Raw genomic sequence first — 27,457 nt, forward strand, 5'->3', positions numbered from 1 at the left:
AATATTTTCAGTGTGAATATACTCTTCAAAGTGAAAAATATCATGGGGGCTTATTTGTGAAAAAACAAAGCCCTATGTCCTTGTCTACCAATATTAGGACAAGAAGATGAACCCAGCTTCTCCTTTGTGGACTATCACATTGGGTCTTCAGCCCAGATCCATTTAAAATAAATTAAATATTAAATATTTCAGAAACAGCTCTTTGACTTTATTTTTTACAAATTCCATTTTTCAAAACAGCCACAAGAATTATTTGTACTAACAGTGTTGTTAGAGAGTGAGGTTTGCAAATCAGAGTTCAAGCAAAAACACTGGACAACAGCATGCACACTACCAACTGCTCCAGTATACTGATGTTTAATCTCCTAATTTTCTAGTCCTTGGGGGAAAAAATTTAAAAATTAACAACTATAAACAGCTCAGTTGTTGCTACAGAATCTTGAGAAACAGCTTTTTAGGACAACTCCACAAAATAACCAATGACTTGTTTCTCTTGGACCACAATTACTAAGTAGTTGAGAGTAAACTAAAAGTACTCTCTATGAAAATGAAATACAAATTAGACTCTGCATGTAGCTACTAAGTAGTTCAACATGATACTGTTACAGGAAGTTCTGATTCTGTAACAAAACCCCCCAAAACATCACTTGTAGAAGTGAAGTTTCCTGTACACAATAGATTTTAAAGACATGAAGTAAAATTCTGCTCAAGTGAAGTTCAGATTTAAGATCCTCAAAGAGAAATGCTAAGCCACTCTATTACTAAAAACCACATGGACATTCTGTATTATTAAAAAAAATAGAGCCCTTGAGTCTTAAAGCTGGTCCAGAAAATACTAACTCAGATATATAAAAATATACATGTTGAAAGTAGATTAAACTGCACATGCAGATATTCAGCTGTGAATCAGTTTTGTCTTCTTACATTAAAACTCCCTACACCTCAGGAAATGAAAGCTCCAGCTCCCAAGCAATACCTGAAATGGAAATCTGAACAATCCTTATAAAGGCAGGTTTAGAGCTACACTACCCCACTGTAGAGCCCATACATTAAGATTAGGCAGTTCAGTAAAATACTTCTAAGAAAGTTTGAAAGAACTCCTAATAAGAAGTTTTCAAATAAGTTCTATAAATAATTCCATTACATTCTTGAACACACAAGGGTGAATAAAAACTGTAATTTATGATTTATGAAACTTTTATCATGAAAATAACATTTATGTTTTGTTTCTTGTAGAAGTTTTGAACTTCGCCAGTGTCCTCTTCACTTAATGAACAATAAATGTGTGCTTTCATTTCCAGGTCAGTGGTTTGGTGTTTTTCAAGCCTCAGTATTAGTAATTTTCTTTCACCTACTACACTTCAGAACAGTTAAGCAAGTTAGCAAAAATAACAAAGAATTCCAAACACCCCTTACTACTTTCAGTTACAATCAAGCAGGGTACTTTTTAAAGTACCTTTTTTTTGGCCTCAAGGAACAGTGCAATAAATGAGAAAACCCCAGAGCAGCACACTTTTCTACAGCAGAAGCCAACAGTGCAGCAGTAAGACAGGACACACCTACATAAGCAGGAAGCAGTGAGTCAAGATGTGACTGCAGCATACTGGTTACACTGATTTATTGTCTGTACAGAATGTGGCATATTCACATGACCCTGTCCCTTACTGTGCTCAACAGGCCTCTATCAGTAGCTATAACCAGTTAACACAGAGCAAGTACAATGAACAGAGCAAGCATTCCAGGTTACAATCACTGCTCCTCAGAGAATTCCTCTGTGCTTGTCCAGAAAGTCACAAGTGTGACTAAACCCACCTCAAATCATACACGGAATAAGCAGTCTCAAAAAATGAGAAATGAGAATCTTACCCTAATGAAAGCCTTTTTGCATAGACACTGAAAAACAGGCTTTCACTACATTTCAGTTTACAAACAGCAGCCACAGCGATGACAGACATCACAGCTTAAGCCCTAAAGAATGGCTAACTATGAGCTTCAAAAATCACTTTCAGAAGCAGAGGATAAATTTGAGCTTTCTCCAGAAAGCTTTTGAAAGTTTATCATCCTGCATCATGAGAAAATGTATCAAGGAGAGGCAAGACAACATTCAAGAGGACATTCTTATCATATGTGGCACAAAGTCTAAATTACATGCTAAACTTACAAGATCTGGCACTCAGATCTGAGCAAGTCAGAATGCATTTTTCTCCCACTCACCTCCCCAAATATGGATAGACACTGCAATGGGTTATACAACTTTTTAGAAATAGATTTCTCCCTGAAGCTCTTAGAAAATAGGCTGTAATACTGCAAGTCAAAGACAGATGCTGTTAATACTCCCTGTAATATTCTGAAGAGAAATTACAGCACATAAATATGCTGTAAATTTTAACCCCAGATTTTTTCCAGTATATCCAATTTCTAACAAAGGCTCACAGCTCTCAATTCCTCTGCATAACAGTACTTAAAACTGGTAAGTAAGCATGTGCCTAAAAAATTCACCTACATGAATGCAATGAATGAAGAAAATCACCTGCAAAGTAGAACAAAGGAAAAAAAAAAGAAAAAAGCTGTTCCACTATTTACCTCACCAACTTCTAACAAGTGGCTTTTGTCAATATACATATATTGCCAAAAGGCTTCAAGCCTAGACATATATAGATTTGCAATCCTTTCCCCATCAGCCAAAAAACCAAAAATGGCAGTTTTTGGAGATTCTTTTTAATCTGTTTATCATTAGTGTACCTTATCTGCAAACCTACTGCTGAACAACACAGAAACAGTGGTAGCTCTGCATACATACCTGAACTTCAGGCAATGGAGGAGGTATTACAAGTACTTTGAATTTTATTGCATTCATTGAGTGAAGGCATTTTTCATAGATAAAGTGTCTAATAGTATTTTTTTCTGCAAGGTATGGGAGCAATAAATTTTGGTTTTTGGCAAAGTGTTCTGAGATAATGTCAACACACTTTACCTCAGTCCCTAGAAGTCTGTGCAAGACTTGTGAACTTATGAGCTGAACAGAGGTTAAGTGTCACTAACTTGGAGGGGTTTTGTGTTATGATGTTATTGAGAGAACTGTAACTGCTTCAAAATAAAAAACAATATCAAGGTTTCTACCATGCCACACCAAGCCAAATGGCAAACAATACAGAACTTGTTTGCAGAATCTGGTTTCTTCTGCTTGCCCTGTTCTGCTTTAAAAAGATTTCAAAAAGGAAGCAAAGCTAGACAACTGTGTATTTCCTAGTATTTTCCTATTTCCTACTTTTTTTCTTAGCACAGTTTAAGGCATGATTTTCTCCAATGTAAGTAAAGAAAATTACTTACAAGAGACACTAACAGAAGTATCAGACAATCAGAACAATCAGACTTCATGCCCTCAACATAAAAGAATTATGTAACAGTACAGCATTGGGGATGTCTGTCACATTATTAACTGCTTGCACCATGTCCTGAACAAGAGGCCTGGAGAATCCAAAGGAAACAGTAGGTAAAAAAACAACCAGTATACTTATATAAACATATGCATGTGAGTTGATTCATGTATTCATCCCTGACTAAAATCTACTCTAGGTTTATACTTTAAACATGCTTTATTATTACATCCTATACAGTAACAGTAAAACCTGAATGTTTCAGTACCTTGCCATTAGTGATGTACTTGCAATTAATTTTTAGAAATTTCTCTGTAAATGCTTCCTCCTCTTCGGAGGTGGATGATACCACTCTCGAAGGACGAACACATGCATGTGCTGGTGAAACAGCTGACTCCTTCTGCTGGACTCCATCTGAATCCTGAAAGGAAATACAAAGAAGCAAAGAAGAATTTAGCAACTTACTTTTTAAAATATCAATTTCTGGAGATTTTCTGCTGTGTAATTTGACCATAATCTGATGGGCAGATTATAAAAGAACTGCCCCAATAGTGACTCTCAAGGATTTGAAACTCACCTCCATCACCACAGCAAACAGTGCTCAAGGCCAGGCTGGGTAGGGCTCTGAGTAACCTGGTCTAGTGGAAGATGTCCCTGCCTATGGCAGAGGGGCTGGAAGGACATCTTTAAGGTCCCTCCCAGTCCAACCTATTCTATGATTCTACAAAAGATTTTGTTTTAAAAAAAAAAAAAAAAATCACGTACACAAATGCTGAGTAAGTTTGAACACAATGATCCCAGCAATTTTTCTGGCCCATGTTCTGCTCCACCCATTCAGTTCACATTTTTCCAGTATTTTAACAAGGAGCAGTGCCAAGTGCCTGGCTCTAGTCAGGGTAAGAAGCATGCATTACTCTTCCCCTTCATCTGCTGAGCCTGTCATTTCCTCACAGAAAGCAATCAGTTTTGTCAGGTATGATATAGCCTTGATAAACTCTCTCTGACTGTTTTCAACCATCTTTGTCATTCACATGTCTGGATTTAACTTTCAGGTGATTTCCTTTAAGATTTCCCCAGGAAGACAATAGAAAGAGCTACCTACCTCACTGTCTACTATATCCAACTAAGTAGTGAACATGGAACCCTACCAGGGACAGGACAGACAACAAAAAACATTGTTTTCAAACTAAAGATGAACAGTAGACAGACTTCACCAAAGCCTATTTTGTAGGCACAGAACCCTGTTTTGGAGCTTCACCCACCTCTAAAGACTTCCATTTCATACATAATTGCTATTTTTTTTTTTACTAATAGAATATTACTATTTTTAGAAAACAGGAACTCCCATGTTCCCCTGGTTTTTCTGCTTTTCTGTTCACTTCTATTCACTAGTACAGATTGCAGATAAATGACTTTAATCATATCTAGGAACATTATGCACAACTGTTTTCAGTTCATTTTGCTTTGCCAGCATCTTTCAACCTTCATTACAGATCAACCAAAAAATCAAAACAACATACAAAACACTAAACTGAATTCTGTTGAAAAAACTAATCAAGGTATATTTAGGAAACAAACCTCCTGGAGATTAATTATCCTTCTACATATGCCTTCCTACTGAAAACTATGGGGTCACTCTTGTGACACAACTCAGCAAGTGGCTCTGAAAGTGCTCAAGTGGTATCCAAGCCAGCTATTTCTCATCATGCCACATGACATTTCCAGATCCCAGTATGGCTTAGGAAAGGGAGATGCACAGGGGGATGCACTACCACAATAGCAGACTTTGCAATTTAATGATGATGCCTTTGTCACTATATATTCTGAAGTAGAATTTAAGCTTTATAGGTAGCAAAGCATATAGGATATTCTCAAATATGTGCCTAAGACTGCTGAATGAAGAAAACTTTCAAAAACCCTGTAACAACAGAAAAGCTTCAAAATCTAAGCTAATTCTTACATGCATACTGACAGCAACAAAATTACCAAAATTAAAAAATATTGAAAACACTGAAATCTTACTTTAAGTGTAGCAAAATTATAAAAAAAATACAACAACAAGAAAACCCAAACAAGCAACCAAGCAAAAACCTACCAAACTCTCCCCAACTTTAACAAAATTATGCAGATATTATATCAGCTACATGCTGGTTTGTATTTAGCCACATGGCTGTGGTAAGCTGCTCCAATGTGCAATAAAATAGAAGAACAAGAACAGAACATGGCAGATTATTTTTGACTGAACAAGCATTCAGATTTTTTTAGTCTTCTTACTAAATTGTAACAAGAAATCACTAATTCTATTGACCAGAGAGAAGACTCCTTTACATTATATATGCAGAGGAACATTTTTACCTTGAAACATATCCAAATTTAAACAGCAAATGAGGAGTCAAAACCAGAGGACAGTCAAAGACAGACATCAAGAGAGCATTAGAGAATTTATACTAGTATTTCTTCCCTTCACAATGACAGCAATCAGCAAAAGGGAAAAAAAAACCATGAAAGACAGGTGCTGTGATGAAGAACAAAATCCTCCAGCCTTAACTGCTCCCTTAGAAGTTGAGTGCCTTTTGTGTTGCTGGAGAGACTGAAAACAAAACCAAATGCACACAGCCCATGCTGTGATTTCCGTTCCTTGAGTTTGAGTCTTCTCTCCTTAGATGTACTTTAAAAAGCCTCAGAAACAAAATAAACACTATTATATATTGTCTCATTGCTAATCTGACTTTCCCTGAAATATTTAAGAACTGCTTGTAATGATCCACAACATGTAACAAGATGCACAAAATCTTATGTAAAAATAAAGCGCCAGTTAAATGAAATTTAACTTGCAATTGTTGCTAGTACAGGACTGACTACACCTCTTTTGCAGAGGAGGTTTTTTTAAGTATTTTCATTTACTTTGTTTCTTCTACACTTGCAAGTTTTTATTTCTGATATGAGCACACAGTCAAAAAGTCCTCAAATTACAGGTATCTACTATATGCTAAGAGATACACAAAATAATTTACGAAAGAAAGAATAAGGTATTTTTCTAGCATGGAATCCATAGGAAGAGCTCTGATTTTCAATAGCAAAATTGATATTTTTTTCCCTGGAGTAACTTCTCACAATATATGTTACATGGGTAGGTCCTTCTGAGACTGATATAGATCCAAGCTTTATGATACAAAAATGTATTCTTGCAGGCAAGTCTGTTTACTGGGCTGCACCACCCTCAGTTTGCCATCAAACATAAGAGAAATGATTCAGCATAAATGACAGCAGACATAAGAACTGGCATACAAAGACAGAAAAGGTATCACAGCAAAACCAAACAGTAGTGTTCAGTAGAAGGGCCATCACACTTGGTAATGCAGTTTGGGAACTGTTCAGCAACAAAGCAAAACCTTTATATTTAAACCCATTTGGACCAAGTCATTTAAGCAAATAAGTAAATGCTTTAAGTCTCAAACCCGCCTAAACTTTGAGCACACAGAATTCTGGAATAGATTGACTGAGTACTGTCAAAATATGCTAACAGGAAAATTTCTTATTTGAGAGGACAAGATTGTAACTGGGAAAATAATAGTGGTGTTGCATGAAGCAGCATCCAAATAAGATCACAGCTGCAAAAACTGCAGAGGAGCTTAGGCTCAAATACAGAATCTTCCTGGTTGGACTGCTCCCCATGAAATGCTGCTGACAGCAAACCAGTGTTCCTGGAAAAACATGCTTCTGCAAAGCCAGCTCTCACCCAAAAATCTACATTTCAGCTGAATTACAGCACAACACAGATGGCTAAACATTTTCAGCATTTTGAAAGTTTACAAATGTGGACCTACTGAGTAAAAGTCAGCTACAATTAATTCTGTATTAGTCCTTCACCAAAACCCCTTTTTTTAAAAAAATTCATTTTGCAAAAATAAACTAGAGAACCCTCTCCTACACTCTACATCAAGCAGGGGGAACCTGAGCATTCCTGCCGATACATGTTTTCTACAGAAACTATCAATAAGATTACAGACAAATGTTTAACAAGCTCTGAAATGTAACAAAAACAGAAATGCAACAGTAACTAATTAAGATTTCAGAGTGCAATGACAATATTTTGCTGCAAGTAATTTGCCTTCAAATCAAGTTTTTACATTGAGAACTATAATTTACAAAGATTAAAATCTTGTATTTGTTAATCTTTACTTTTAAAAAAGAATTATTTTACTTTCAGCTCTAAGCATTGTCTAATACTTTCTCCCCAGAACAAAAGGAGAGTTTAAGAAGAAAGCATAGCATCTAACATTTATCTTGTCAGAGAAGATTAATTTTAAGGACAATAGGTATACCTACATTTACTGTAGCCTTGTCAAGCTCTGCTTCTGAAGATGTAGGTGATAGGGGACTTACAGGACTTAGGGAGGGGGAGCTGTCCACACTAGAAATGTAGTCTGGGTCAGGAACATACAAAATCTACAAAGAAGATATAGTGTAGTTAGAAGTTAATTATGTTTTCAGATTTACTTTGGATTATCCATCAGTTAAGGTATATTTACTATGCTTTCTCAAAATAAGCTACACAAAACCATTCCTGTTCCCATCGCTTTTAAACGAATTATGAATTGAGAGAAAAAAACAACACTATACATATGAAATTTTAGCATTTCAAGTTTTTAAAAGCTATATTGATATAATTTTATTTTTCAGTCATAGTAACTAAGGAAGATGTTCAGATAGAAAGCATCAAAAGTATACAGCATGCCAGAAATAAGAGTGTCCAAGGAAGATGTGTCCAATTATTTCTCTTGCTATGACTATACTATTTGAGCTATGAGGAAACAGACTCACTGAATACATTAAAAAAATTTCAACTGAAGGTATTCACACCTTTAATACATTATTTCAGCCATGGTAAGCATTCAATCTATCTAGAGAAAGTTCTGCAGCAATCAAAAATGAACACAGAACTTTATCAAACAAAGAGCAAATACCAAATGGCCAATGGCTGATACCACAGCTGACCTCTCACTTGTTTCCAGGCCTGGCTTTCAAGGAGAAGTGAAAATTGAAGGTAGAAACAGGAGGAAAAAAATAAAAGGCAAGAGTGACCTATATTAAGTGAATGGTAATTCATATACTGCTAGTAAAAACAGCACGTTTCCAAAGCAAAAGAGAAACATTATTCAATTTATTAACACAGAATTTCAGACAGTAATATGTAGTCATAGAATGTTGTTTGTAATGTAGTAAAGCACAGAATGCTGCATCCTGAATGTGTCTGCTGAGCAAGACTTGGTAAACAGCCTGCAATATTGGCAAAGTGTTATTACTGTACCATTTAGTACATCTAGTTTTAAAAGCCCTCTGATCTTAAATAAGGGGCACAGGTAGCTTCCTTTCATGTTTCCTTTTAGGCAGTTATTTAACAGGCACAAGGAATAGACTAGAGAAAAAAGAAAAACTCATTTACAAAGCCAATAAGAAAATCAGTAAGAGAGGTAATTTAGCACTCTGGAAGGAATGGGAAATATAGTAAAAGAAGACTTTGTTATATAAGTAATATATATAGTGTAATAGTACCTGTCCAGGAACAACTGCTCTGGAGAAAAGCTTATTTAATTGAACCAGTTCATTGGGTGTTGTATCAAATTTCAAGGCAATACTGTTTAAAGTATCTCTTGATTCCACCTGTATCAATAGGAAAAAAAAACAAAACAAAAACCTGTAAACAGTTAGTTCAAATAGCTTACATATTTTAGCATGTGTAGAGTTACCAAGATTGTGATGAACTTTAATATCTTAATTTCTGATAACTGCCCACCCCACAAAAAACATACCTACCCTCTAAATATGAGTCTATTGAAACCCCATGTAAAAGTACATGCCTTCCCACTATGTTTCCAGGTGGCCAGAAGCATCAGTCACAATTTAAGCTGTAGGCTCAGCTACTGCACCAGAACTTCTGGTCTACAGATTCACTGCTGTTACCACTGGGTAATAAATATACAATTGACTGGGTTCACAGAATAATGCATTCCCCCTCTTCAACTGCTTTTCTCCACTCCTCACCGACAGAAAAGCTGAAGAGTTTCCTCTATAAATATAAACACACCCTCTTACTATTGAAGCTTGTTAAGACACTGACTTTCAAGTAAAAGCCATCACTGAGAAAATGCAAAAATGCTGAAGCAAAGCAGGTTGACTACTATGACAGCAGATGGAGCATAAGCATTTTGAGAAAGTGATTCCCAACTACGGAAAGGATTTTTTTCAAGCTCAGATTCTTGGGAGACCTCCATCTCCCAAAGCATATTCAAAATGAGCTATGAGAGGAAAGCAAAAAGAAAAAGTTTTATACAGAAAGATTATTTCAGAATAAAGAACTCATAGCCTTAGGAATAATGGTGATACAAGGAAACAACCAACCAAACGATTTACTGTATAATGGCACAAGGCTTCATAAACACTGTACCAGGAAAAAATAGATTTTATCAGTTAAGATGAAGCTATATAATCTAAGACACATTTGCAGCTAAATGTAAGCAGAGTTAGAGAATTCTTTTCCATATAATCTTGTAAAGGTGCACTTGTCAACCTAGATTCAGAAAAGATATAAGCACTGCCAAAGAAAAGGTAATTAGCTTTTTAAAGATAGGATTAGAAGCCTATTATGAGAATCATTTATACAGGAAGCCAATAAGCTAAACAAAGCAGCAAACATCTCTCTACACTAGTATTTCCAGTATGGAAGACTATTGTAGTAGCTCTGTTTTCAGTACTGAATGATCAGAGATATACAAAAAAATAAGAATACTTCTTATGTATCACGTAATGATTGAAGCAATTGAGATTTTAGACTAACTTATGACATAAAACAAATTAAAAGCATTCAAACCACAAACCTTAAGCCCTTTTTAGAGTGCATGCACTCTTTACAGCTTTCTGAAATATAAAAATCTCTTGTGAGACACCTTGGCAACTAAAGTGTTTATCTCACTTATGATAAACACAATGGCAACTATAAGCTTCCTTTTTGTTTGGCTGTGAAGTTTGCACAGGCAAATTTCCACACTACATGGGACACACTCAACACTTCAGGGACCAGCAGAGATACCTTTTCAAAACAAAGACACAGCTCACATAATGGAGACTTCCTGAAGTATCTTCCTAGATTCAAAGGCCTATTTTCTCAGGCCTTCTACCGTTCTAAAAAGCAAAATCCAAACAGCCAAAATCTCAAAGAATAACTTTGTAGAAAAGCACAAAGGTAACAAGATCTGAATAGTGCCACCACACACCGTGGATCCTCCAGCTTTTCCTCTATCATTTCATTACTGTAAGAGAAGGCAAGAATTATTCCTTCCCTTTCAGAAAATAAACTTTCTATACATTGAGATAGCTACTTAAATGCTAATCTGAATGTTAAAAATCTTACATAAATATTTGAATATTAAATCTTCATTGAGAATACAGCCATGTCTCCTGGGTGTGCTTACGTATACAGCAGACAGAGAACTTCAGCCACCATTATCTCTGCTTCAAACTACCTTCATTTCCCTCAGATCGACAGCTGGCAAATTTATTTAAAAACTTTATTTTAAACCAAATTCTCTACTGGTATTTTAATGAACTGTACTGTAATTGCATCTCAACTGCCAGAATTCATTCATTCCTCCATTAAAAATAAACATCAAATACATATGAAACAGGGTGCAGAAATAATTATCTTTTTATTTCAGCACAAGGTGTCCAAGACCCAGAAAACAAGAACTATATCTTAAGGGCACTGAAATAAACTAACAAATTAAACAGATGTGAAGACTTAAAAAAAGGGTGAGAACAAAAGGGAGCAAGTAACACAACTGTAGCACTGTACCCAAGCTTTCAGAAATACCAGTTATGACTACAATAATTGTTAACAGGCCTAATTTACATAATATGCAACATCAGTAAAACAATTTTGTAGATATCATAAAGCCAACTTCAAAAATAATTAGTAAAAGACAACCGATGAAGTAACATCACCATTATGATCTACATTTCCAATATTCCCTAAAATTACTTAAAAGACTATGACAATGGCATGCTCAAAGAAAAGTGGAAGCCTAAAAAGGACACACTCCTTGGGTTTGAAATGGAAGAGCCAAGAAATTCTTTAAAAAAATAAAAACCCAAACAAGAATTTCCTGTGTATAGCTTTCTAAATAGCATGTAAAGGCTCACAGCGGCAACAGAACTAGTGGCACCAGAAGAGAACCCTTAGCACTCTCTATATACAGGCTGAAAACTCAGTCTTGGGGCTATGGTCTACTAAAGGCTTCTGTGACCCTCAGGAATAGATACTGGGCTCTTTCCATAACCTGGACAACATAACCTGTGTATTAAATACTTACTCTCTACTTCAGGAGAGCGCAGCCTTCAATCCCCACGGAGATAAAGGGAAGTCTTACACTAGAGCCTCCAACACTGATAAACCAGATAATCCATTTCAACTGCTCACTTATAAGTACATTTTTTAAAAAAACAAAACCTATCTGTAAATAACCACAGTTATTTCTTTCTTCTCCTCAAAAGGAAGAGCAGTAAGAAGGCTTTCACTGAAGTCACAAGACTGCTAGCATGCTACAGTGACTGATGATTAGTAGGCAATACTGTGCTCATACTCCATTATTCACCCATTGTTGGCTCTTCTGACACCTACTGGAAGGCACCAGGTGTGTTCCTACAACATGGAATACAAAAGACTGAAGGGGAAAACATGGCTTGAGCAGCAACTGTTGAATTCTGAAATAACAGACAATATCAATTTGCATCTACTATGCTGACTGACATTGAAAAAAGGATAAACTCTATTAATATCTATTCATTGTCTAAGCAGTATCAGCAAAAAAGAATCCATTTTTTCTGTATCATTTAGAAGCAGTTCAGGACTTCCATTAATTATAACCATGTATGTTGACATCTGCTGCTGCTACATACAGAACAGCAGGTTCAAGTTTTCATGCCTTGGGAATTTTACACTAAAATCTTAAACATGAACTGCATTCTGTCTTCAGCTTTAAAGAGAAAATTCATTTTATTATTTGTCCCATAAGTAATTTTTTTTCCTAAAAAAATTCTGGTGTGAAGTCTACTTCATATTAAAACTCTACAGTTTGCACAAGTGAGATGCTAACTCACGCCGAACTTCACAAATGAGACCTTCCCACCTAAAATCATTTAGCCACTGGAAAAACTAACATATTAAATTATTATATAAAAAAGGCAAAAATCCCCACTAATTTCAACAATGCTAGAAGGTGAAAGGGAGTCTGGCTTCTGCCTTCGTTCTCTACTATTTCTGGAAGAAGCAACACGTGAAGGTATATAAATGTGTGTGTGCACGAGTCATCATTATGACAGGAAACAGGACTAAGTCCGAAGCCAGACAAGTGCACCACTTCACATATAATAAAATAAGAAATAACAACAGTAGCAAATTACCACAACAGCTACCAGACCCCTCTTACAGTGTGCATAAGCTCAGTTCCCACATATTTTATTAAAATATATACACACACAATATTAACCAAACACAATGCTACTCAAGAGCTTCATAAGTGAAATGCACAGCAAGACATGAGAGAATACAATATTTGTAAGGCTGAAATGCACCATGTTCCATGCAATAGGCTCTTTAGAAGGTGGACTAAGTTTAATGACAAAAAGCCTTTGATTCCTGTGAATCATCTTTTTGACTCAGAAGGAAGTGATGCATACTTCAGTATGTATTAAGAAAGCTATTTTTGGATCTAAGACTCCACCTACTGGAACACAAAAACCTGCAAAAGTACATGGCAACCTGACACAAACACACACCAAGTTAAAAAAAGTAAAGCTCATTGCTTTTACTTTGCCTGGAATGCTATGTACCAATGTAAAAGCACATGGCAGCAAGAACCAAATTACAGAATTTACTGAGTATGGATGCCAGCAATATAGAGCTACACCTGACTGTTTTTTCCAGGTATTTCAGATCAAATGAGGTTAATATAAAAACAACAGTCACAGTTACATTAACATTCTTCAACTGCTAGAACCTAAGCAGCAAGAATTTGTTTTGAATTTCAGCTTCAAGGAAGTCTTTAGAGCAGGCTAGAATTATATTCAAATTCCAATAAAAGCCATGTTAATGAAATGCTTCTTGCTCAACTACACACCACATACTCTGTCTCTCTCCAAAAGACTATCACAGCCTTCTCAGTACTTAAGCAATTATCACAGCTTGGCTTAATGTAACAGAGTTAAGTCTTCCCCATAACTCTTATTCCTGGAGTAATAGAACACCAAGAGGTCAAGTGAAGACTTTTCATAAAGAAGTTCTCATTTTCATTTATCATGTCCAGCTTCAAAAGCATTCAAAGATAACTATGGCAGACTTCCCCTATTTTAACATCAACTCTACAAGCATTATTTATAGGCTTAATTATATTTCCAGTACATAACACAAGACAGATACTTCTCACTTCTGTTTCCCTTAGTAACCACAAATGTGAAAGCTGACTGCAGCACAGTTTGAGGGTCATTTCAAGAACAGAAGAGGGAGAGAAAGGCTCCATTTTCAGATACCGAAACAGAAACAGCATTATACTGTAAAAGGCACAGATCTACAGCAATTATTAGAAGAATATCAAAGTCAGTATCAAGATACAGTTCCTTTCCCAATTTTATTCTGTTACTTCCCCGACAGCAACAGCTTATTAGTAATGCTGAAAACAAATAAAGTGTACATAATTATATAACTATTGTTACTTGTTTCTAACTAGTTACCTAAACATGAACCAGTCAACAGTTTGATTAGCTTGGGATTTCTAAAAAAAAAGAAAAAGCACTTAAAGGGAAAAAAACAGTATTAGTACAACCAGCTAATTCCCTGATTTAATTTCTGTCAAATTAAACTATCAGATACACAGAATTCTAACATTTAAGGCAATACACGTTACAGTTTTGTTTATATTTTCTAATGCAACTTCTTAGCCTGCGCCTGCTTTGCAGTAACATTCTAACAATAAAGCAGTAACTTACAGAATATTCAAGAGTCCCTCTAGGTCTCTGAAAAGACATTCGTCGCCCATCTTTCTTGTCTGGGGTCTTCTTCTGGCCAGCATCTGAAAAAAATTGAGGCAACGTGTGTGTTAAATTCATTTTCCTCTCTCAATACTGTCACAGGCTGCTGACTACAGCCCCGTGGGCAGACATCTAATCCACCAGTTACACAGCTTACTCCTGCTGATTCCAACAGACACCAGCTGCTAAAATAGGGACTTCATACCTCTGCAATGCTTTAAGAATTTGACCAATACAAACAGCTGATAACTGGAAACCAACTAACTGCAAAAGTAGCTGCTGCTATCCAGGAAGCGATTAATGAAGACTAAGTAGGACACTGACTCCATTAGGCAAGCAGCATTTCTGAAATTGCTGTGTTTAATTGATTTTGTATCACACCCAGTCTGCTTTCATCTGAGGGGAGATGATCTAGAGTTCCTGTATGTTTTATCTAATCACTGGAGATCTTTTTGTCACTGTTTAATAAGTACAGAGTATTTAAAGCTTTTTTATATAAAATAAAGACTGTTAGTATTAAATTCATAATTATCCTGTCTGTTGTAAACACACAGAGCTAGTAAATAAACATTAAAGATTCTACATAAATAATGTAAATAAGAACATTCATTTTATTGGGGCACTGTATTTTGATGACTTGTTTCACAGGCCAAGAAAATAACTATTTTTTAACTAAAGCATACTCTCTTATTTTATATTAACTGGCTTGATATTTATGATAACCACGATGCACCAGTGTAGTTATACAGTTCAACAAAAAGCACGTACATCTATAGAAAAGTGAATGCTCTAATATCTGCATGCATACACACACAAGGATTTGTTAGATGAATCTCCTTCACCACAAGACCTCCACCCTCAGCAGTTAAATATCTGCTATTAAGGAACCCAAAATACTTATGTGAATACTTACATGAATGAGATATTAAGTCATGCTACAATGGGATTAATTATAGGCCCATCTTGATACATTCAAATTTGTTATCATAATTTGTTAAAATATTTCAAGCCAAATTGAACAGAAGCAAGACACTAAAATGCATTAAATGTTATAAAATGTATTTTAAAAAAATATTTTAGCATGGCTACTTTGAGAATTGAAAACAGTGTAATCCATTTAAACCTCACCTGAAGTACTAAGGAAACATGCTATAAACCAACAGCATCTTTAGTGCACTATTAGATTTAATTAGGATCATAATTCCAACACTGGAAAAGAGACTAGACAAGTATCAGCAAAACTTTCATACACCCACTCTCAAACTTCTACATTGATAGCCAAAACTATAAAGATATAGAGGGCAGGGAAATCACAGTGTAAACTACACAGCAAGTTCTGCCAAAAAAGAAGAAACAAAATGAAATGTTAAAAAAAAACCAGAAGAAACCTAGCTCAGAAATCTTACATTTGCTAAATAGGACAAACTCCACAGGACAACAAAGTAGCAATTTCTAGCAGATCCAACATAAATAATCTGTGGTACTCTTTATATAGATAAAAAAAATATAAACTTTGGTCTAATTAATCCTTTTTTGTAGATTGAAAAAGGCCTGCAGAAAAATACACCCATACCTAAAAATGATGCATAGATGGTAATAATTATGGTAAGATTTTATAGCTATGAAAGACATTCAAGACTAAACCTACTTCTAGAAAGCTTATAGCAATTCTGAAAACCTATACACTAATTCTGCACACTGCTATCTTCATTCAATACATTAGACAATCTTATTTACTAATAGCAGCTATTTAAAACTTACCTGGAAGAAACATTCATTTCTAATTATATTCTTAGAGTTTAAACATACTACAAACGTTGAAGGGAAATGAAGCCAACTTAGTAACAAAATACAAGTTGTGCATCAGCTTAGCAGCAGCCAGTTCTCTTCCTCTAGGTCAAATATTTTGTTACCAAAGGTTTTACCTGACCTTGCTGCACAACAGGTACCAGCTCAGCAAGCTACAGAAAGCCTAACAGTTGCTTGACTGTAGCTATTCCAAATTTTTCAGCCCTTATCAAAGTTTTGCCAATAGTCTAATCATTTTCTTTCAAGAGCAGTCTGGGTCGAATAATCCTAAGAAAAAGTCCATGGATGCAACTGAAAACAGACTGATCTCATCCAGGATCCCATCCATGCCTCAATCTATAAATGAAGAACAATTACTTCAGAAGAAGATGTCTTCTTCCCCTCCTCCAAGCCCCACACTACAAATTATATATATATATACATATATATACACACAGACAAGCTTCAGCTGTATATAGCCAAATGTAGTTTCTGGGGCATTTTTCTCAATCCAAATTTAATTTTTTTTTCTTACTGGTTCAAGTGTCTGAAGAGCTTGCAGACTAGTGCCACTCAAGAGGTCAAGATAATTATCTTCTCCCTCTCCAGCAACTGAGCAGCAGAGTGAAATCTTGCACAAATACCCACTTCTGTTCCTTATGCCAGAAATAAAAATGGGAAAATATTTCTTCTTCACAGCAAAAGAACCTGCTGCTTTACACTTAGAATCACAGAATCATCATAAAATATCCTGAGTTGGAAGAGACTCATGAGGATCACTGTGTTGAACTCTTGGCCATGCCCAGGACACCACATCATATGCCTGAGAGCACTGCCCAAACTCTGGCAGTCTTGGTGCTGCAACCACTTCCCTGGGGTGACTGTGCCAGTGCCCAGTCAGTCTCTGCTTGAGGAAGCTGTAGATCATTATAAGGTCTCCTCTTCTGCAAGCTGGGCACACCAAGTGACCTCAGCCATCTCTCATATGGTTTCCATTCTACACCTTCCACCATCTTCAGATATTTGAGAGAACTCTGGTAACTTCAGGAAAGTAAGATCAAACAGAGGGTAAGGGTGTGGAAGGTAGGTTCTCTGTTGAAGGCACCTCTGAGGAAAGCCAGGAAAACTCCCACCACAAGTTTTCCAGGAGTTTACAGTATGCAGTTAGGGTTTTTTGATGTCCTCCCCTCCCATACCTAAGGCAGTAAATGCTACCCCTCCTATCAGTGCCCACTTCCATTTCTTCAGTCTGTGGAAGCACTACCTCCCTCTCACTATACGGGAACAGGATTCAAGTGTTTCATAACCTGACACGATGTAAGTCTCCTGAGTCAACAAGAGATGGAGGCAGGCAACACTGAGCTCCATGTGTGCTGACTACCCAGCTGGCCAAGCTATCAAAATCCACACCTCTGCCCACAGCCCAAGTGCTCAAGCTGTCTGTTCATACCAAACACATCAATTTTGACCTAACCTCTCAGAAACAAAACTAGGATGTATTTCAGCTGTGAAAATAGGTCAGAGTAGTAGAAACATGAAATCAGCCTCCCTGATGACACACTACAAAGCCTCTACCTCTTTCTAAATGAGCAGGCTATTCATTTTTGAGGGCTAAGTGAACACATCTTTCAGCCATTCCAGTGCCCCGGTACTCTAGGAAGCACATGCAAGCAGAAACAACTGCCAACATACAATGCAGTGCTCTGAAAAGTCCTCATACCCAACAAGAGTCAGTCTGATGCTTTCATTTTACTTATTTTCCAGGTAACGGTTGCACAGGAGCTCATTCTGTTAAGTTACACACAACCACTACTTCATCTGCCAGCAGAAAGCCAATAAGAATAACAAGGGCTGATGCTCTCAGGCCACACCAAGAAAAATCTGACACCACAGACGACACTAAACACAACCTGAAGAGTGGAGTAAGTTGTTCAACATGGGATCTGAGGTGCTATGTTATCAGAGCTCTTAGATGTGCTGTTTAAAACGGAAAGAAGACAAGAATTTTGGTAACATCAGGATTCATGCTTTAATTCTCAACTACCTTTTCACAGGCCTCCACAACAGCTTGAAACACTGAAGTGAAAAAGTGCATGTCAGATCCACAAATGACAAGAAAATATTTCAGCTAGGATTTAAAAGACTAGAACTAGAAAGACGCAGAACACAGTCTGAATGCAGGGACTCAGAATCTTGCAGTTAAATGACTGTAGCATAAGAACAATTACATATAATCATATGAACAGAGAGGACTTACTGCTCCAACATACTTATCCAGATGGGAAAAAGCAGTTTATGAACATTATGTTTTTGAAAAATGCAGTTTTCAATAAGGCAGCTTTGACAATAAAATATGAAATAATCAGTGGCATTCAACCGAAAACAACTGAAGTCAAATTCCAACATTTATAGCAGGGCTTCTATAACCTGCCTCTACCACTGAATTTTGGTTGACTAAAAATATTCTTGTGGCATGGCCAGCTCAAATTATTATGGCAAGAGTTGCATTTCTCATTTCTTAGTATGCCATCTGAGCTTAACTGTAGACCTTACATTTGCTGTTTATTGATGGTTTTAGCACATTCTTTTGACTTCTGGCACTAAGAGCTGGTAAAGATGAGGAGACAAGCTAAAAACCGCTTAGGAGGCTCTTCAGGCTCTGCATAGAGCAAAATGTATGCACTTTCCTTTGCCTTTCTTGTCTGCACAATAAGATTAAATCTCAACTTGCAATGCTCCTCAGCTACTATTCTATTCATTTCATTATAATTAAAATAACAAAAAAAATCTCTTTTTCCAGAAAAATAAATTGATAAACCAAACAAGTATCCTCTGAGAAAAAGCAAAGGAGCTGGACAAGTCCATGACTATTGCAAATTGTTTAAAATTAATAAATGAGCTTATGATCAAGAAGTTAAAAAAAAGATTATTCATCCACCATCTCACTCCTCAACATACATTTGTACACCAGATTTACAGGTGTTAAAAAAAAAATGGAAAAGACAGCAACTTAATCAAATTCTTGTCTAGGACAGTTTTTCACAGGATCTAAAACATGCAGCACATATGGAGTAATTAATCAAAGGAAGAAAAGTAGTCTGAAACATTTTCAAATACATTTTTATTTAGCAGTACATGGAAACAACTCACTAATTGATAAAACAGGAAGCACAGATATTACATCTTTATTAGATTAGTTCTGCTCAATAACAATTAGATCATTATAATCTATTCATAAAGAAATGAAAAAGATTAAAGTAGAAATCTTTATATTCCATAAGACCCAGTGACCTGACTTGCCCAACAGCAGGGACTCCATTTCAGTCAGCAACTGTCTCATTAACCCTTCTCCCCCTCCCTTCAGTAAGATATGCTTATGATAATTACAGGAATATTATTTTCAGTTATCTTCCAATGTCTCAGGGACCAGAAACAGAGGCTCTAACAGTAGTCAATAAGAAACATGTGGTCTGCAGGTTTTTTAGCCAAAATGGTAGGTTTTCAGACCAAGGCAATGCCATAATGCTTCCTTCAGTCTTTTCTTGCTAAACAACTGCTATTTATTCTGTGATTCAGTCTTTCCAAGTCATGCTCTCAAAACTCTTGATCCTTATCACTGCTCTTCACATGATGCTTTTGTCCACATTTTTCTCAAGCAAATCCCCAAGCGCAATGAATCTGAGGCCTTGCTAACATTACATCAGCACTTCGAACACATCAAAATAGCTTTTTTCTGCAACATAGATACAACAGCATCAATCCAAGTTCATTTTGTGATCCCCTAACATATGACACTGCTATTCAGTCATATAGCATGCATAGCATGTAGGCAGAAATAATTAAATTTATGATTTCAGGAATAAAAACAATTGAAGAGAAAACAAACTTAAGACAGGATACTTCTCCAAATGGCTAGGAGATAAAGTCAGCTGTCTGTGCATGACACTCCTGGTATGTGCATCACATGGGCTTTCTTCTAAAATAAGACTTCACATTCAAAGTAAACAGAAGTGCTTTACCAAATTTTCAGATTATGCCACAGTATGTGTTAACCAACAGTAAACGTCCTTTCCTGTTTCATTTGCAATATACATGTATACAGTGTAATACATTAGAAACTACCCAACTCCAATTTCCACCTTCTGTACAATCTCTCTGCAGTCCAAATACATTTTTCAATGGACACTTGCAAAAATCTTGTCTGCAGTATTGATACAGCAAGTTAACTTCTCCAATAACAACTCTCCACCTCTTTCAGATATTTAAGCCCAATTAGTTGTACTTAGTCAAGCCTACACATTACCACACCAGCATTTTGAACATCAAGCAGCAATATAAAGTTATAACCTTACACATTTCAAGAATTCTCACTTTGCTTTATCACACTTAAGCCCACAATACCTATCCTTTCTAAGAGTTCAAAATCAGCTTATCCTGCTGACTTGTGCACTACCACTGCTCTGCCCACACGCAAAGGAATCTGCTGTGGATGTGGAGTCATTTGCAGAGCCTCAGTAAACAACTTACTGTACAAGTTTATTGCATTAGGTTTGCAGAGAAACCGGGGGGGACAAGTCAATATAGATGGCAGGGCTCTTGTTCAGTGGGACCTGGACAGGTTGGGGAGCAAGCTGAAAGGAACATTAAGGAATTCAGCAGGACAACAGTCTTCTGCACAGGAAGGAAGAGCCCTTAGTGTTGTACAGTTGGCACCGCTCAGCCAAGGAGCGTCTCTGCTGAAAAAACACCAAGGGTCTTGGTAGGCAGGAGCCAGAAGCATGACCTGGAAACAAGGAGGGCCAACACCATCCTCAGCTGTATTACTATAAATGGAGGTCAGCAGACAGACCTATTATCCTTGCACTCCAATTGCTTTTGGAATATTGACTCTAGTGCCCCTCTCTCTGCCCCCAATCAATATAAGGAAGGCACAGATAAACAAAACTATTCTGGTGAAGGGACATCAAGGTAGTTGGGAGCTGTGAGAAGAGGCCAGGAAAGCAGAGCCTCTCCAGTCTGAAGCAGAGGTGGTTTTGAAGGACTGTAACAGCAGACATGCTGCACCTTCTAGATAGCTTTCCTAGAGGCATCAGTATGACAGAACAGTCTCTTCAGGGACATAGAGTAGGAGAACAAAAGGCAACAGACAAAGAAACAAACACGCTTCTGAGTAGACAGAAGGCAAAAAAACCTAAGTGACCAGTCCAGCTGTGCAGTTTCCATCTGTGGACATTTCCAAAGCAGAATAAAGCACTGAGAAACCTAGCCTGAAGTCATCATCTTCCCTACTTTAGCAGAGCTAAACAATCTTACTTGCAATTTGAGCTATCTGTAACTATGATTTCTTCCATTTTTCTGGCAGGTAATACAGATACTTAAGGCCACCCCACAAAACAAAGCCAGAGGGAGATTTATACATATAACACAAAAGCTGACTGATGAATAGAAACTTATTATTCATATATGTAATGACCTGAAACGCTGCCATGAGTATGCAGGTTCTCAATAAAGTATCACCTTCTAAACTGTTTGAATGTTAGAAATGGAAATTAACCAGAATAAAATAAGATGAAAAAAACAACCAACATATTAAAACAAAAATGCAATACAGTCAAAGGATACCAGAACACCAGAGAAAAATCACCTGCTAGATTAGGTTATAAACTAAACTTCAGTTAAACATTTGATACATCAGAATCCTGATGAACAGCAAAAACTGGATAAAGTATTGTGAAATATGTTAAAACAAAAAAAATCAGTAAAGAGGAGAGAGAAATAGAAATCAGGAGAATGGAGTGGTATATTAATGAGATCCCAATGGAATAGTTTTTAACACAGTTCAGTTGCACATCAGCAGACTAATTCAAAAGGACAATCAACAGCAAAGGCTGGGCAAAAGGATACACAATGAATTCTGAAGTTCAAAAGCTTGGAGGAATAAAAGCAGGGAAAGATGCAATAGTGCAAAGCAGAACCTGAAGTAAAAGATCATTTAACATTACATGTACCAAGGGAATACTCAAGAAATCCTGAACATTAGTAGCACAGAAGCCTGAAGAAGAGCTTGTGCATACATTAACATATCACAAGATGACTGAGTCACCAGCCTGATACATTCCAAGATCACATTTGCTTCTTATGCCTGTACCAACTGAATTATTTTCAGACATGAAAGCGAAGCATTAGCGTCTTTGTAAAGGGTGTTGGTACATTTCATATGTGCTTCATCCGGAACAGTGTGTACAAGAAAACCCACAGAAGTGCATCTCCCCAGTTTGAATTCTCTTTCCTACTTTATCATACACCTTATAATTTCTTAAAAATGAGGTATGAATAAGGATGAAAGGAGAAAACCTGCCTAACTCTTATATTTGCTTTATTCTAAGGCAGGTTTTTAAAAATAAAGATACTAACTTTTACAGTAAGACTTGAAAAATGTATTGCAAGTTGGCACTGCACATTTATCCTTCTAATGTGCTGTTGCTACTTGACCACAGTACAGAGGACTGACAAGCCACACAGTTTACTGGATATACTGTGTATATGGTAACCTTACCAATCAAGACTCCAAAGCTGGTATGAAAGAAATGTAAATAAGCCCACAGGCCACAGGGTTCAGAACTGAACAATCAAGTTGAACCTGAGGGAGAAAAACAACAACAACAAAAGTTTCAATAGAAGGCAGCTAGAACTTCCCTGACAGACTGGTTGAGAGGAGTCTCTGAATCACTGATTTTTATTTAACTTCTGTACTTAATGAGAGAGACACTGCAGGAAGTCAGCACTACCTGGCAGTGTATCTTCTCCCTCCATGAAGTGACCACAGAGAAGTATGGTGAAAATATCTAGGACGGAAGAAGTATAAGACTCCAGGTTTGAAAGTATATCCTCACAGAATCAAATGGTTATCCAGAAGAGAAGCCTCTTGAGTATATTTACTCCAGCCTCCAGCTTGAAGCAGAATTATTGTCAACATCAAATGTGGTCAGCTTAAAGCTGTTCCAGTGATGGACCACTCCATCACTGTGTGAAGCTTTTTTCTATTGTCCAATTTGCATGTCCCAAGCTAAAGCTCATGGTTGCTGCTGCTCCTTCATCTCTTAGCACTGAGAAGAGTGTGTCTCTCTAGGTAGATGCAGGCCATAATTAGATTGCCTCGGTCTCCCTCTGCATCACTAAGTCCCAGCTCCCTCCACCCCTCCTCACAGGTCATATGCCCTGTGCCCCTAAATACACATGGCTGAACTCTAGTTCCTCAGCAGCTCTCCTTAAGAGAACATTCAATGTACAGCTTCAGCAGTATCATGGAAAAGATGCAAAACCATGTCACTCACTGCTGGTCACAGTCTCCTTACACAGCAAAGCAAATAGCAGACTCAACTATCTGAAGTGCTGTTGGCTCATTTAAGTAAAAGGCTTGTAGAGATGAGACTCAAATTAAACTGAACATTCAAGTTAATTCTGCAGAAAAAATAATTCTTAATCACACATTCCCTAAAGCCTTGAGTTGCATCTTAAAGCAACTAAAACCACATGCAACTTCAGCATGCTAACACCTACAGTGCATAGCAATAAACAAGAAAATGTTCTAGCTAAAGTTTCTAGGTAAACCCAGGCTTGAATACATATTAGCTCTTCCTATGAATTATCAATAAATTATATTAGAAGTTATATTTCAAAGCTTACAGACCTTTCAAAAAAGACTTAACTTTACACACTGATATTTAGTATTTACTAAAGCCAGATGCTTTCTCTTGACTTTGTTATATTTGCATTTTTATTTATCCTCTATCACAATCATTAAAAGACAGAAAATCTTTATGAAGCTTTTTTCACTGGCTAGGCTGCTGACACAAACAGTATAAACTGGATAAACAGGTTTACAGCCTCCTATGGCACTATTCAGTTTTCCAGTGCGTCCTTTCTCCCTACCAAGAAATACTTTAGATTGTTCTGCATGTATCCAAAGAAATGATTTAAAGTACAACATTTGAATAGACTTGCCTCCCTGAACTTGGAAACCTGATAGAAAAGCTGTTCAACTGTTGAAAAAGACAAGCATGAAAACATGCTTGTAAAGGTAAAAATAGTAATATTACATTAATTACATTGAGATACTTCATTGTACAAGCAAAAGAAGGTTGGGTTTTTTTCCAGAGAAGCTGTAACAATGTTTTAAGGCATTTATGAAGAACTAGTCTCTTAAGTAATTCACAGTCACAATTGAACCATATAAAAACAAAACCAAAATCAACAACAAACAAAAACACACACAAAAAAACCAAATCAACACTGACAGTTTTAAACGGGGAAGAAAAACTACAGTAATAGGTAGGCCTGGATCCAGAACACAGCAGAGACTAAGCATTTGGAGCATTTAGAACCTCCATTAAGTCTCAGGCTAATGCCAGGGGACCCATCTCTAATTAAAACTGAGGTTTGATTTCAAATGAAGCATTGTAATCATTGTTACAGCTTCCACAGCACCCATTACCAGAGCATAGGTATTTTGTGATAGCCAGCAAAATGCCTGACTGAAGAGTTCTACAGTCACAAAAATTTGTTTCTGCCTATAACTGATAGAAATCCTGTGAAGGGGAAGGCAGCATGGGACAGCCAAGGTCTGCTTGCCTTGTGCAGTATGCCTTGCCCAATGAGGAAAAAGGCACAAAGTTCATATACACAGAACCTCACCCTGCATTCTAGAACTTGTCATTAACACATTTTAAGCATTACATTATGAAAGCATCTGAGAAAATACATTTGCTGCTCAAAGCTAGAAGAAAAAAGCCCAGAACATCACAATGCAGTCTAACTTAATTCCTTCTCCCAGAAGGAGAGGGGGGAAAAATAGAGCCTTTCATTCCAAGAAATCCCAGGTATCATAGGAGATGATTTATACTAGGCCTTATAAGAGATTAAAAGGCCAGAAGATGCTAAAGCATTTTATTGTCATTTTGGTTCCACAAAATAGCGCAATTAATCTTTGTCAAAAAGTCCTTAATTGTTTGCAGAGGCCTTATCCAAGGTACTTCATTTTCACTGCTGAAAAACAAGTTACTGTCCCTTTTTCCCCCTTGTGTATCCTCCAGGGAGGGACATGAAATAAATAAAGAGCACTGTAAATATAGCCAGTTGCCAATTATTCTTTCCATGTAAGAAGTGTGACCCAATGCATACAAGGAAACACCATCTACATCTGACTGGCTGCACAGGCATTCCTATTGCTGTGCCTGCTAAACTGAGTAGAAGACCTAGATTCCCTTCTTTCTGCAAATCACCTTCAAGGAAAACTACTATTTTACTCTTCCAAAGTAACCTACAGTAACAAAGAAACTTAATGTATTTTAAATATTTCATTTCAGAAGAGACCTGACTTCAACCTCATCTAAAGATTATAACAGTCATTCATCCACTTCACACAGAGCTTCCCAAAACAGAAAAAAAGGAAAATATTAACTCTTTATTTATTACAAAACACTTTCACAAACTTAACTCCATATGTTTTCTTTCTTCCATGCAATCATCAGATCATGCTGCTCTTACTCGTTCTGTCATGACTTATTTTAAACTCCCAATCAATAGCATAACCTCTCTAGCGCTCTCACTGCATGTTCCACTGCTGCATAAACAAGCGTGTGTGCATTCACTGACCACTCCTCCAGTTTTCATGGTATTTACCGACAATATAAGTGCTCACATCAGATACTTAAAATACCTACACCACCAGCAGCCCTCTTCCTCCGAGGCACAGGACAAGGAGTCACCTCCTCCTGTCCCCTGCCTGACCTGTTTGGCCACCGAGCGGCAGAGGTGCTGCCTCTGTGCTCAGCATCCCCGAGCCTACTTCCCAGTACTGCTGCCTGTTCCTCAGGAGCACCTGAGGCAGAAACAACCTCGTACACAACGATCATCTCCAGTCGAGGAGCTTGTGCTCCAGGTGCTGTTCTACACCCCGGTCCGCAAAAACACCAGAAGAGGGAAGTTAGCAAAGGAAGCGTAGGAGTTGTGTCACAGAAATTAGGAAGACACTCAGTCTGTTTCCTGCTGTTAGACGCAGCCCCGGCACCACCCGGCCCCGGCCCATGTGCGGCCCTTCCCCGCCGCCTCCTCCCTCTCGCCCTCCGCCGGCGGCCGCTCGCAGCCGCCCCGGGAGCGGGCACCGGCCGCTCTCGGTCCGCCCGGCCGCTCTCGGTCCGCCCGGCCGCTCTCGGTCCGCCCGGCCGCTCTCGGTCCGCCCGGCCGCTCTCGGTCCGCCCGGCCGCTCGGCTGCGAGCCGGGCACGGCGGGGCCGCTCCGGTTGAGAACGGACCCTCTCCCCCCGCTGCTCCCGCACTCCAAGGAGGCTCGGCGGGCGAGGGGCCGAGCCCGCTGCCCGGGGAGGCCCGGGCCGCCCGTTGCCCGCCGTTGCCCCCCGGCCCCTTCCCCGGCGGTACCTGGCGGCGGCTTGGCGGGGCCCGGCTCCCCGCGGCTCCGGCCATCCTGGCAGCGGCCGTGGCGGAGGCCGCCGGGCACGGCGCCCCAGAGGCGGCTGGCGGTGCCGCGGAGCAGGCGGCTGCCCTTGCCCGTGAGGGCGGTCAGCGAGTCCATGGCGGCGCTACCGGCCGGGGGGCGCCATGGCCGGGCCGCGACCCGCGCGCCGCCGGCCCGCGCGCAACTTGGGCAAACTTTGGCGCGGCCACGCCCCCTTTTAAAGGGGCCGCACCGCCGCCGCCGCGGGGCGGGGCCGGGAGCGGCCGGGACACCGGGACAGTGGGACAGCAGGACAGCAGGGACACCGGGACAGCAGGGACACCGGAACACCGGGAGAGTGGGACAGCGGGACAGCAGGGACACCGGGACAGCAGGGACACCGGGACAGCTGGGACACCGGGACAGTGGGACAACAGGAGCACCGGGACAGCCGGGACACCGGGACAGCAGGGACAATGGGACAACAGGGACACCGGGACAGCAGGGACACCGGGACAGGCGGGACAGCAGGGACAGCAAGGACACCGGGACACCGCTTCCTTCTGGCCTCGGGCAGCCCCACGGGCCATCTCTATGGGCTCTCTCACGGTTCGGAGAGCTGGCTGTGTTTCCTGGAAACTGGGTGCTTTACAACCACGTACTGCAGCGCTTTCTACGAACTTCCCGCTTTCCCGTCGCAGCATTCCAAGCGTGAAAATCAAGGCAATATCTTTTAAATCTTTTCACGGTCGTGGATA

At 38.6% G+C, this 27,457-nt stretch overlaps 1 protein-coding gene across 7 annotated transcripts in view; it reads right to left on the reverse strand.

Annotated features, from left to right (window-relative positions):
- The window catches only part of OXR1 (oxidation resistance 1), a 260,194-nt gene that overhangs the window by 48,460 nt on the left and 184,277 nt on the right, over positions 1-27,457 (reverse strand). For 5 of the 7 annotated variants that reach the window (XM_056482982.1, XM_056482986.1, XM_056482983.1 and 2 more), the window contains 4 exons: positions 14,418-14,500; positions 8,934-9,041; positions 7,707-7,826; positions 3,646-3,798 (listed from right to left, as the gene is read on the reverse strand). In XM_056482982.1, coding sequence (XP_056338957.1) covers positions 3,646-3,798; positions 7,707-7,826; positions 8,934-9,041; positions 14,418-14,500 — 464 coding nt within the window. Of the gene's footprint in view, positions 1-3,645; positions 3,799-7,706; positions 7,827-8,933; positions 9,042-14,417; positions 14,501-22,803; positions 22,888-26,683; positions 26,921-27,457 lie in introns of those variants that run through there. The other 2 variants (XM_056482987.1, XM_056482985.1) reach the window with 2 other exon arrangements.

The sequence above is a fragment of the Oenanthe melanoleuca genome, chromosome 2 (assembly GCF_029582105.1).
Source record: "Oenanthe melanoleuca isolate GR-GAL-2019-014 chromosome 2, OMel1.0, whole genome shotgun sequence".
NCBI classification, from domain to species: domain Eukaryota; kingdom Metazoa; phylum Chordata; class Aves; order Passeriformes; family Muscicapidae; genus Oenanthe; species Oenanthe melanoleuca.